Source organism: Protopterus annectens, chromosome 9.part0 (genome assembly GCF_019279795.1).
Source record: "Protopterus annectens isolate FY-2018-M chromosome 9.part0, PAN1.0, whole genome shotgun sequence".
Classification (NCBI taxonomy): Eukaryota; Metazoa; Chordata; order Ceratodontiformes; family Protopteridae; genus Protopterus; species Protopterus annectens.
The window spans coordinates 267,405,900-267,418,864 of record NC_056743.1 but is presented as its reverse complement, the minus strand read 5'-3'; the positions used below and the strand labels follow the sequence as shown (position 1 = coordinate 267,418,864).

At 40.0% G+C, this 12,965-nt stretch overlaps 1 protein-coding gene across 1 annotated transcript in view; it reads right to left on the bottom strand.

Annotated features, from left to right (window-relative positions):
* The window catches only part of LOC122810514 (ubiquitin-conjugating enzyme E2 variant 3-like), a 623,912-nt gene that overhangs the window by 358,996 nt on the left and 251,951 nt on the right, over positions 1 to 12,965 (bottom strand). Inside the window, exon 2 of the mRNA XM_044082095.1 lies at positions 2,961 to 3,045. Coding sequence (XP_043938030.1) covers positions 2,961 to 3,045 — 85 coding nt within the window. The remainder of the gene's footprint in view (positions 1 to 2,960; positions 3,046 to 12,965) is intronic.

Below are 12,965 nucleotides of genomic sequence, written 5' to 3'. Positions count from 1 at the left end.
GGGATTCAAGTTTACAGAGCAGCCTATTGCTGAGACTATATTAATAATCCCTTGAAAATTTTACTTGCCCCTAAGATGATCACTCCACTATACACCTCTTGACAGATTCCTCCACAGCCCACCTAGGCACAAAGGTCTAGCAATGGTTCTGAAGGAAAACTAGGACCTGTGACACTGAGGGATGGAGCATAAAAAAAAAACAACTTTTCTGCTACAGTACGAGTTGACAGGTCAGCTGTGCTGCCACCTGCATAGTTTGGTACTACCCCAATACCTTAAGTACTGCAGCTGCTATCTGCTAAATATCACATGATGTCTATATTTGTATGCTTCTGACACAGACTCACTTTGCTGAGTCCCAAAATACCAGAAAAAAATCAAAAATGCAGAAAGAGTGAATACTGATCATCACTGTTTTCCTCCTAACTTGATTTTTGACCCCCCCCCCCCCACACACCCCTGAACTTATGTACACCAACTGCAAGATTACCATACCTCAGAGAAAAGGGAATATTCCAAGAAATAGCATTCTCAGATTTAATGCATGCAAGTTCAAATTTTTGGCTATCTGGTCTTCAGATTTTGGGATTTAGCAAAGCAGGCCAGAGATTTCGAACTGCTACCCTTACAACACCACTGTCAACATTTCTTGCTGTTGCATGAAACACATATGATCCTTCAGGATGCATGAAGAACAGACTACCTCTTTGATAGAAAAATAAAACGTCCATTCTCAAAGGCTGCTAGAGACAATCTGAATGGAGGGGAAAATCAGGGCTAAAACCTTAACCAAAGGAGGCTCTCATACTATAGAGAAAAAATATTTAATGTTATCAAGAAGCATGATGCAGGAGACCTGTCTTATACATCCAAAGAGGCTCCTCATGAACTAGATGACCAATTAAGGAGCCAGTAACTACACCTAAGCTTATGCCACTGACAAAAGTACTCTCACAAAATAAGTTTTAAATCTCCAAGAGTTGTGGACTAATACTGTGATGTATGCAATTAACATCTCTGCCCATCTGCATTCCACCCACTACTGTAAAAATAACATAAAAAACATTAACATCTACTCAGCACAGTAAAGCGATGAAACTGAGTAGACAAAGCACTTCACAAAATTTGTGTAAATAGTATAAGCTATTGTTCTATCAAATATGATCAACAAAATTTGTTACCTACTTGGTGAGTCAGTAGCCAAGGAGGAAAACTGAATAGACTTTACAAATGTCTTGCATTTACTGTAAGCTGTGTTTGTTAAAAAATATATATAATTTAAAATCTGATAACCACTTACTCTATATAACATCTCTTGGTGAATCTGTGATCAAGTAAATAAAACTGCAGTCTTCCTCAGTCACTTCAAGTACAGTCTCATCAAGATGACATTAATAACACTGAGGTCGTACAGCTACTGCATTCTTTACAGTCTACAAATTGCAACCTTTTCAGAATCTTTTTTTTTTTTTGGAAGCATTAATCTCCTTGGAACAGAACTCTGAGTTATTATGCCCACTGAAATATGGAGAATATGGACCTCACTACAAGACCTGACTGCATCCACATATTCATAGAAGAGCAAGGCATATATCACAAAGTGTAATTAGTAAACCATTATTACAAAAAGGAGGAAATTCATACAGGTATCTCTATGTGTACACCTTCATGTACACTTTCAGGTAACCTTTTGGAATTCAGAGAGAGCCCCAACATGGTGCTGCACAGTGCTCTGCCATGAAGACATACAGTACTCCACAGGGCTGGGTCTGCTGCTGTGTTGTATGCTAATAAAGCAGTCCAGACGAGAGGCATAAGTTAATTAGCCATGTGCCCTCTCTCCAAGGGCCACTTCCAGGAAGGCATCTCCATGAAAAAAATTTACACAAAATTATTTGGACGTGCAGATCAGCAGGGCATGTTGCAGTAGTGAACATAGTCAAAAGGCTATGCTCATCTAATGAAAACTAAAGTAGTACAGGGCCCAGGGGGACACTCTAGCCACAGAGGATAATACAACTGTTCCTTAATTGTACCAACAGCAGTATGGAGACTGGAGTAGGAAGATATATTAGCCATGAGGGATAACACAATTAGGACTTAATGGCACCAACAGCAGTATGGGGATTGGGGGGACACTAGCCACCAGTGGATAACACAACTGTGCCTTAACAGCAGTACAGGAAGCGGGGGTGGGGGGGAAACAATAGCGACCAGGCATACTACACTTGTACCTTAGTGGCACTTCAATTAGTATGGGGATCAGGTGGTGGGGAAATCCAAAAGGTACCAGGGAAACCATGAAATGTGCCTTTACTGCACTTACAGCAATATGGGGATCAAGGGTGAGAGGGCACTAGCTACCAGGAAGTACTGTAAATCTTGTACTATAAAGGGAAGTACACTAATACAGTAATCGGGGACAACTCACAGACAGGTACAGGGACTATGGTGCGTGTGTGTGTGTGTGTGTGTGTGTGTGTGTGATGACTGACAGGGATGCTTCCGGTTACACGATGCTGCCGCAGCAGTTAACTACCACTGATCAGCACATCATGGCAGTAACTGCAATTCACAGACATGCAAGTTAGCTGACAATGAGATCTTTCCTCTTCTTAACTAACATGTCCCTGAATCATAAAATATTGTGTTGTGGGCACAGGGTCTTTTTTAGCAGGAGCACTTAATACATCCCTGGGTCAGTGCAGCTAACCACATATGTACTGGTGTGCCAAACTCTTTACTGTTCTTTCAAGACTATACCTTCCCCTACTGCAGGGGACATTTTGGTCATGGGTTTGAAAATGGAACTTTGATGTCAAAGAAAACTGCATTTACTAGTGTAAAGCTAAAAACTCAACAAGGAGCAGGTCACCTAAGCATACATAGCTGACTAATAACATTGCAAGTCATTTTCAAGTAGCTACAATAAAGCATTATATGATAAAAGTGTTTCTTACTGTAGGTATCCATGGAGGGCTTGAAGCTGGGATACATCTTATGAACTTTCATCAGTTCTTCGATAGTAAGGTCTCTGAATTTATACTACAATAAAATAAAAAGATATTATCATCATCATCATCATCATTATGGAGGTACACGTGGCTACAATTACAAGTTTTTTTCACTTAGTCCACCTTTGGTTGTTACTCCAAATGTTTAGGTGATACACCAATAAAGATTACAGGAAAAATCTATTTTTTTTTCTGTGAACTGAAAAGAAAAACTAAAACAAAATACTATTCAAGACGCAAACACTGTTGTATGACAAACCACTGGGCTGTTAGCAAATCAACCCCAAGGGGGGGGGGGGTTACTTAGAAAAAGCCACACTGTACTTACAGTCCAAGAAACAAGGCAAGTCAAATATGACTAAAATAATATCTCTCTGTCTGATCCTGTTTTACGTCATTAAGGTTCAGTCTTGAAATTACAGTACCACCTCCAACTACTACCAATCATCTCCATCAGTAGGATCCAACCACCACACTTACATCTAGTATTACCCTTCCTAGAATAAAATACCGTTCTCTCTAGATTAATGCAATTTTACTGCACCCTCAACAGCCACTATAAAGAAAAATTCAAACAAGATATGGGCTATATAGCTTCAGGAGACCAGTAGGTGTTACTCAGCCACTACGGAATCCCTATTTCATTTTTTTCCCTGAAGGGCATGAATATGCAATGGCATCCCACATGCCAATAGGTACATCAGCAAGATATTCCAATTAAACTCCTTACTCTAAATGTGGGTCACAGCAGCTTAATAACCCGCCCACCTCCCAAGAAAGAAGAACTACCACCATTTCAAGCATAAAGTCTTTCCTCCCAAGTCAGTCTTTGAAATACCTGTGTCTCTTCTTGAACCAGGGCTAGCAATGCCTATGCGCTAACAAATCAAATTTGGATATTGCATTATAAAAGTATCCGAATGACTAAAATGTAAGTCATTAACCTTGTGGAATTACACCAGTAATGAAGACTTGTGGCTTTTATTATCAAGATGTACACATCTTAAAAATGTACCACACTTTTTGTGAGGGATTACAGTTCTTTAATTGCTTCTGAAATGTCCATGAGTGAATGCTTTTTTTTTTGTTTTCTAGGTACTACCTAGTAAAAAATTTAGAATTTCAAGAAAAAAAAATGAAATTCTCCTCTTCATGAACACCAGTACTTTTCCTGTGCAACTCAAACACAGTTATTTATCTAAAACGCCCAGGATGGAAAATAAGCTAAAAAATTGACTTGCATTCAGTGGATCATCTGAAAGAAGTAAAAGCGAAGGAAAAAAACAATTTCGGTGAGTTAAACTTAGACATAGATTTTGACAACAGAAAGGATGACATAGTCCATGTGAGTCTACCAATTTCAAGACTTTTTTAAGTTGCAGGTTTGTACATAACCAGCAACTTAAAACCTATAACTTACTTCAGCACTTTAAGTTGCAAACCTTCACAAACCAACAAGGTATTACTTTCCCTCCATCCAGCATTAAGAATTATCTTGTGTTCCATGCTTTCTTGAATTATACTGATATTTATAATGCTACCACCTCTTCAGGAAGGCTATGCTAATCTACCACTCTTATGAATTATGCTTCCTTACATCCCTCACAAGCTGTTCCCATGAATGTAATGCCATATGGCGTTCATAAGGGCATCGACTATTATGCGTTGCAGATGAAGCAGGCTGTGTCTTGGAACCACAGCTCATGATGCCACCAGGAGTCCTCAGACCATGCTGATTATTTCATATTACACCATACTTTTACAGATGTGTAACATCATTCAGTATGTGTTCAGACTAATGAAGGCCTGCTTCCAATTCTCAAACTCATCTGTTGGTGCACTGCAGTATACTCTGGAGACCTACAGCAAGAAATATTTAGCAGCACTGTGCTACATAACATGACACTACAAAATAAATTACAGCATGAAGAACACCACTGGACTGTTGGACATACCAGAGGCAGCAGCAGGGGAGAAGCTGATAGAGGAACCAGCTGCAGTGGTATCCCATGCAAAGCAAAGGTGGGCTCAATATATTGTGGCACTGGCAAAGCAGCAGCATTCATTCCACAACTACTGATCATCGCTAACCAACTAGAGAATAAAACTGATGTATGTAATTATACACCCTGACTATGTAATGAAGTACATGGACAGGCTACAATGTCAATCTGACATTACCTTATCCACACAAGTCGGAGGGTTGAGTAAGGGACAGTCATTACCATCTGCACATGTGACAGGTAGCAGCAGTGTGAAGACAGGTGGAAGGGTTATAGGCAGTGGATGCAGTAGCCGCACATGCAGCAAGGAGGTTGAGGGAGTCATGAATGACATCCTCTACTGATGGGAGAGAGATTTCCAGGAGGTAAATGCTGGACTGGTGTTCTGTATGGCCCTACAGCACTTGATCCAACAGACCATGAGGTACTTCAAAAGTGTGTACAGGAACTCCACTGTGGCCCCCATGTGGAGAGATAGTAGTTAGTATCACAGTCCATGCCGAAAGCCATGACACGGTGATGCACTTTGTACACCACCTGGACCCAGAGCAGCTGGCCTGGTATGGTGTGTACCCACATGGGAGCCAGACAAGCAATGGCCAAGCTGCAAGAATGTCTGTGCTGCAAAGAAAATAAGGAAGCTAGGGGAATCAAGAAAAGTAGCCATGGTGAAGAAAAGGGATGGTATACCACCACTAGGAGATCCAAGGGAGAACAGCCAAGACCATTCTGACAGAGGCTTTAAGAGGTGGTATAAGCATCTGCCTCAGGGAGCCAGAAGGGAAAGCACTGGTGTGCCTGCAGCTAAAAGCCAAGGGTAAGACTAATATAAATGTGCAGAAAGTCCTGTCTGCAAAGACGGAGAGTGAAAGAAGGGGAATATTTGATCATCATTGTCTTTCGGCTTATCCCGGTTACGGGTCGCCACAGCGGAACTCTGGTCCGCTCATGATTGGCAGTGGATTTTACAGTGCCGAGTTGCCAGCCCAATGCCCAACCGTCAACGAAGGCACACCCATTCACGCTCACACCTACCTGCATGTCTCTAACGTCACTCGACCACAGGAAGGACATCCAGACTTCACAGAGAAGGCACTCCAGCCAAGATTCAAATGGGAGAACCTCTTGCTGTGAGGCGACAATGCTAACCGCTGCACCACAGCAGCTTCAAGAAGGGGAATATTTGATAAGGAGTAGAATTAGGATTGTTGCACAGAATTTGGGGGATAAAATAAGCCCACTATGAAAGAAACAGTGTTAGAACGAGAAATAAACATGGCAATCCAGAAGACAAAATGAAAATCAGAAGATTATAATGCTATTGCCTCATTATCTGGACAAAACACAGCTATGCTGCAAACTACAGAAAAAAATTAGACAATTCATCGATCTGTCAGATTTCTAGGACCATCACTGTACTATTCAATGGGCACACTGGCTCAATACCTCAGAAAGGTCTGTCTATTAAGCAATCCAACACTTCAGTTACTTAATGAAAGGTTCTGCCCTCTGGCTTCGACATTAACATTTTTGAAGTCTTCATATACCCTTAGAAATTCATTAACCCTTTCATAAGTTGTTCCAGGCAGTAGGATCAAATTTACCATTAGAAAATACAACATAAAATTTAACACTATAACAATTTGCTGCACTAAATAGGCAGATTTATTTTACCTCTCTCTTATCTCACTCCCCTCTCCTTATACTCCCTCCTCAATACTCCTTCCTCTCCTTTAGTTGCCTGCTTATATTTTTATCTCCTCAGGCAACATCTTCTGTTGCCCTAGAACATTCTATCTGTTTTGTCTCAAACATTTACTATCATGCATCTTATTTAAACTAATTTTGTATTTTTTCCTCGTTTTTTATACACTATGTACCTCTTATCTCAACATATCCTAAATGAATATTGTACTGTACACATTATGCATCTTATATGGATATTGTGCTGTTACAACACTGTACTCTGTGGAGCTCTTCTCCCCAGGTCTCCACTGAAAACGGACTATTTTAGGCCAAGTTGGACTTTCCCAGTAAACAAATGGAAATAAACACATAAATAACAAATAAATAATTTCTGTAACAGAATACATGCACACATTTTAGAGACACAGGCTGACATAGTAATGTTCATGATATGATCCTCAAACATATTAGACTACAAAAACTATAAAGCACTGATTATACATCACAAGCTTTGTGTACACACTGCAAATATACTCCCTTACTTCTTATACCTTTCTACTATACCAATATGTTATGTTACTCTGCTTCTCCTACACAAATCTTCATTCTACAGTGTAAACTACTTTCTCTTTCTTACACCCCAATATTTTCTCCCCTTTACTACTCAATAACTACTGCTGTCATGCCCACTTTAGTACTTCTGTCCTCTCTGCAACAGCAACTCCTTCCCCTACCATTTCCCAAACTTTCTTACTCCTACCTTACATTAACTTAAATTACTATTGCTTTACTTTTCTCAACTCAACTATTCATAAATTGTAATTACTACATACTGTTATCACAAGTAACTTTTACATATTTTTAAACACGTTTATAAAACCAAGACATTTTGAACAATGACATACTGATGAAAGTTTCCTCTGCAAGTATTTAAACAAACTTTGTGATGTTATAATGTGCTTGTCTAAAGGCAGAGAAAGTGATTGAAAAAATACTGTACCAGTTCACCTATCAACTTAAACAAAAATAAGGTAAGAAAATTAAGGAGAAAAAGACAAGATATAGGGTAAAAGATTGCAGTAACAGACAGCAATGGGGAATAGTGATTTTTATCATTTGGAGAGTCAATGTATAGGAGGTGGTTAAAAAGCTGAGAGGGGAAGTGGTTAATACTCAAAGCAAACCTGGAACTCAAAAACAGGACACTGTGGGGACCTTACAGACATAATACTGATAACAGAGACGTTCGTTGGTTTTTTGTTTTCTTTCTGGGCAGTTTGGAGGCTAAAGGGTGATTACACAAGAGAATTTAGTGGTGATGGATCCTGTCAAAGCCAGTCTGTATATCAGACAGGGGTTTAATACAAACCGTCAAAAGAAAGTGAGGAGAGGCATAGATATGGAAATACTGGTGGATAAATGGGGGTGTTATGAAGGAGACAACAGGGAGTACACTTTCTGAAAGTAGCTAACTAAAATGCAGGTAGATTACAATGGATACATTTACTCAGAGACCTGGGGTGAGACAGCAGATTGAAATTTCAGATCATTGTTTGTCTGAGGCCCATGAGATGGAAAAGAGGTGGAACTCTTGGAAATTGATGAGAAATCAGAAAAGATGGTGGACATAGCAGATGGCAGAAGGGATAGTAGACAACAATATGAAGCATGAGCAAAACATGACAGTGGATAAGGCAAAAAGTGTTAAAAGCATTTACGGCAGAGTGGATGATAGAAAAGTCAGCTCATATGGGATAGGGCAGAGAAAAGAAAGTGAAATACTGGGAAGGGTATCAGTGGTAGGAGCAGAAAAGATGTAACAGTACAGAAGAAGGGAGGGAAGGGGATATGCTAGATTCGGAGAAAAAATAAAGTCAAATTACATCAGGCATGGATAGAAAGAAAAAATAGTGACAATGTAAGACAGAGAGAAAAGTTACTCATACAGAAGGCTCTGAGAGGACACAGTGCCTAACAAGCAAACTAGAGGACACAAAAATATGCATTGCACACTTTTAGAGATTTCTATCAACAGCTGTATAAGAGGCAGGAGGGTTCAACAACAAAGTAGAAAAATGGCAGAATGATGGGAAGGCAGTAGGTTATCAGATGAAAAAAGGAGAGACACAAAGTAGGAAGGGTGAAAAAGATGATCAGTGTGGTAAAATATTTGAAAAGGACAGGGCAGCAGGCCGAGGTGGGTTCCCTTTTATTTTCTGGTAAACTACAGGTGAAGGAATTGGCATGGGAGATAAAGACATTATTTTGAAAACCCTGGAAAATAAATGCTCATGAAATCCACGCAAAAGGAGTAGCTTATGGTGTTGCCTAAGGGAGGTTGTTCTAAGCCAATAAACTAACACTGATGCAAAGATATTCAAAAGTGTACTGCATGCAATGTTGGACAGGGTAGTCCAAAACCAGCAGAAACATCTCGGCTAGAAACTGTCAAGGTAATATATAGTAGGTCATTAGTAGTTTGATGTTCCAAGGTACTCACAGCTATGGTATATGGGAACCAACCACACTGCAAACAGCTGACAGCATTAGGAAAAATGACTGACTGATGAAAAGGGAGGATTTATATGTATGTGGACAGGGTCGAGGTGGTACTGATGATTGGTGCTGCCACAGGTGTTATGTTTGGCAAAGCCAAATCTCTCAAATGTCCTTAAATTTAGCATTGTTCCTCCAAGATGTACTCATTTTCAATATGTTTAAAGGTGCACACATTACTAAATAACAGATCTAAGCAAATACAAACATTTCTGTAACTATACGGATCTAGTATGTGAAATCATTCTCTTCCAAACAAAATATGAAATTGCTCCTACTTCTGACCCTCTGTTAAATTTTTAAAGACCAGTACTATGTTTTTTTTAATATTCAGAGATTGAGAAGGACAGGTTAAAACATATCCTGTACAGACCCAAACTGAAGGCAGCAAAGCTGTTACAAGTGAGATATGACTTATTTTGTATGGCAAAGAATTGGAAGAGAAACACTTTGGGCTATGTGCAATGAAGGGGGGTGGCACATGCCAGATTTCCAGAGGTCACCAATGGTGGATAATGTGGTCCTGAGTTAGAAGAGTAGAGGAACTGGGGAGCATAAAAGGAACAGGTGAGGTCAATAAGAAGGTATTTAATGGGCAAACATGTTAAAGAAGTCTTGGAAGATGTTATGAAAGATACTGCACATAGCACAGGAGTTTGAGGACCTGGAGAAGAAAGAACTACACATTTGGAGATCAAAGAGCAAAAGTGTTGCAGAAAATTACAGGCTGGAGAAGATGGCCCAAGAGAGGATAAACTACAACACACAATGGAGAAGGGTAAACATATCTGGCAGGCTGAGGGCGGAACTCAAGCTTAGACAAGGAAATTGGCTAATGTACAAGGAAATAAAATTCTGACCCTCTTCCTGACCCTCGCTCTTTATCCTAATCCTACTGTAAAATTTTGCACATCGCCTATCTAGTACATTGTTTTATTACTGTAACTACCTCTCTGTAATTTTTTTAGCTGTCACTACTCTATCTACCTCTTTGTAATATTTACTATTCATTACTTATTAATGTGTTTTTGAATTCTTCCTGCTCTCTTGTTCACATAAACTGTTTTAACTGCCTGTATCAGTTGGAGTTTTCTCCCCGGGCCTCCACTGAAAATGGGTTCCTGACCCAGTCGGACTTTCTCAGTAAACAAATGTTAAATAAATAAAGGGACTTAAAATGACAAACATGAAAAAAAAAAAAGGAAGCAAGGATGAAGAGGAAAGAACAGCACTACTTCACAGATCAGGAGGTTGAGAAAGAAGGGGTAGATAGGCAGAATAAGAAAGAACATGGGAGCTAAGGGGAGGGAGACTAGAATTTGACATGTTTAGGAAGGGTTAGGGTGAAACAAAAAACAGAATGCTGGCTTAAAAAGATATGATGGGAAGAATAAAGAAGTGGAGAGGGAGACAATGGTCTGGCAGGACCCTTGAGAGGCTCTTTTTTATTAGCAGGCTGTGCGCCTCTAATCAGCCACTGTCTTTTGATGGGGTGGGATGTGACAAGAAAAATGGAGTAGCCTCTGGCTACTATGTCCCTCACTCAACTTTCCCATGTAATATACTGCTTTCCTCTTGATGAAGTGCCACAATAGCCCTAATTTTGCCACTGAAAACTTCTTCATTTGGAAGTAACCATGCTGTGTTCACTGCAGCCCTCATCAAAACCTCTAAGGTTGTTCTGTTGGGAGATGTGGGTGCCCTATAACAATTTAGCTTTTGTCACACTGCAGGCTTATCAAGCAGAAGGATGGAAACATCTAGCTTCTGGTTCTCATTCATGGGGTAAAAGACCCTTGGCCTTTAGTGGGTGGAAGACTAAGAACTAGACACCATCACTCCATCCTACAGAGCCATGACCTTTTTGCTCTTGCCTCCAGAGGAATGAACAGTGGTAGCAGCAGAGAAGGTAGGTCTTTGGTCTATAGTCTGACTCAAAAGAGAGGCAGCTCATGCAGGAAGCCTGTATCTGAGTCAAAAATATCACTGGCCCTAAACTCCAAGCCACAGCCACCAAACCCAAGGGACTGAAGAAGAATGACGCTAGTGTTGGGGCCAAAATTGAGAGTATTAACCCCAGTCCCATGACCAAAGTGATAATACTGACCTCGAGGTTGAGTTTGACAGCTATGATGTTGATCTTCAGAAGGTTAACTATGTAGTGAGATACTTGACCCAAAAAGAAAATGGGATAGATGACTGCTACAGCAGATAAACTCCCTCAATTTCAAAGGCAACATAGACCCAGAAAAAGTTGAGGTTCGAAATATCAATGACTATGGCAAGGTTGGCAATGGAGTCTTTGAGTTCGGGTGTACTAACCATGAATGGGCCATCACTGTCAAAACTGATGACCATGAGTCAACAGATGGTCTCAATGCAACTAGGGCTTGAAGCATCTTCAGTGAGGAAAGGTCAAGACCTACATCAGAAAAAGTGAATAGAGAAGATGCTCTCAAGCTCCTGATGTCAAGCAGGGGAAGAAATTAAAAATGCCTGTCACATTCTTTTGTAGATTAACTGAACTTTCACAGATCTATGGGACAGGACAGCTAGCAAAGATGAGAGACAGGGAGTACAGAACTCAAGTTCAGATATAATGGAATACACACACTTGTGTGGGAGAAGGGATTATTTTCACAGGGTCTACTCATTCAATATGCCTAGATTTAGGAGGAACAGGTTCAACCAAAATGACTTTCAGAGCCACAAGTTTAGTTGAAGTACAATAATTACTTAATTTCTACTTTTTAACAACATGCAAGGAATCTCTATCAACTCTTCTATTAACTTGTCAAAATGCATAAACTTGGAAGTGGAAGGAAAACCCTAGAAGAAGGTTCAGTTGCTGGAGTAGCCCAGAGGACTTTTTGCAGTTACTAAGTCCCTTCAGAGAAATGTTCCTTAAACACCACACAGTTATTTGTCTTGGGGTGGGATTTTGCCCCCTACATGTTTCTTGAAGATTTGGGAGTTCAGCTTTTTATTTATATCCACACAAACCACAAATCCAAAAAGCAGCACAAAATACCTAAACTGAGAACAGGAGGAAGGAAGCCTACATGAAGGAAACACAAGTTACCACAGAAAAATGAATAACTAAGGGGAAAAGCAAGAAAACATGAAAGACACTCAGGAACCAGCATGTTACAAACTGAAGCAGAACAAATGGATCTACTGTCAAAAACAGCAACAATTATCACCTGTAGCCTGTGACTATTTTTCTGTATGATTTAATTTTAACACATGGCTAAACAGATCTGGACAGAGATCTTCAAAGACTAAGCAACTAAGCATTAAGATTGTGTGTGTGTGTGTGTGTGTGGGGGGGGGGGGGGGTAAGACAGCCTACAAAAGTTTTAAGTGCCAAGATGACCAAGTCCAGTTGGTATTACTCCTACAGGTGATGAAGATTAAACTCCCAAAAACAGAAACATCCAAAACAGACTACACTATACCAACTGAAGGACCTAGTATCCATGGTTAACAGACTTACTGTAACCAATCACTAACCTACAATAGGATACTTTCAACATCACCTTCATATGGTGACCTACACAAACTTAGTAATGCCTATAACACAATGGCCATATTTGCTTACAGGTCTTCAAGGAATTATTATGGCTACACTGTACTTAATGGACTCAAGTGTCACTCATTGATGACCTTTTAGCCTACATCCATCCCTAACCTGTTTTGTCTCCTT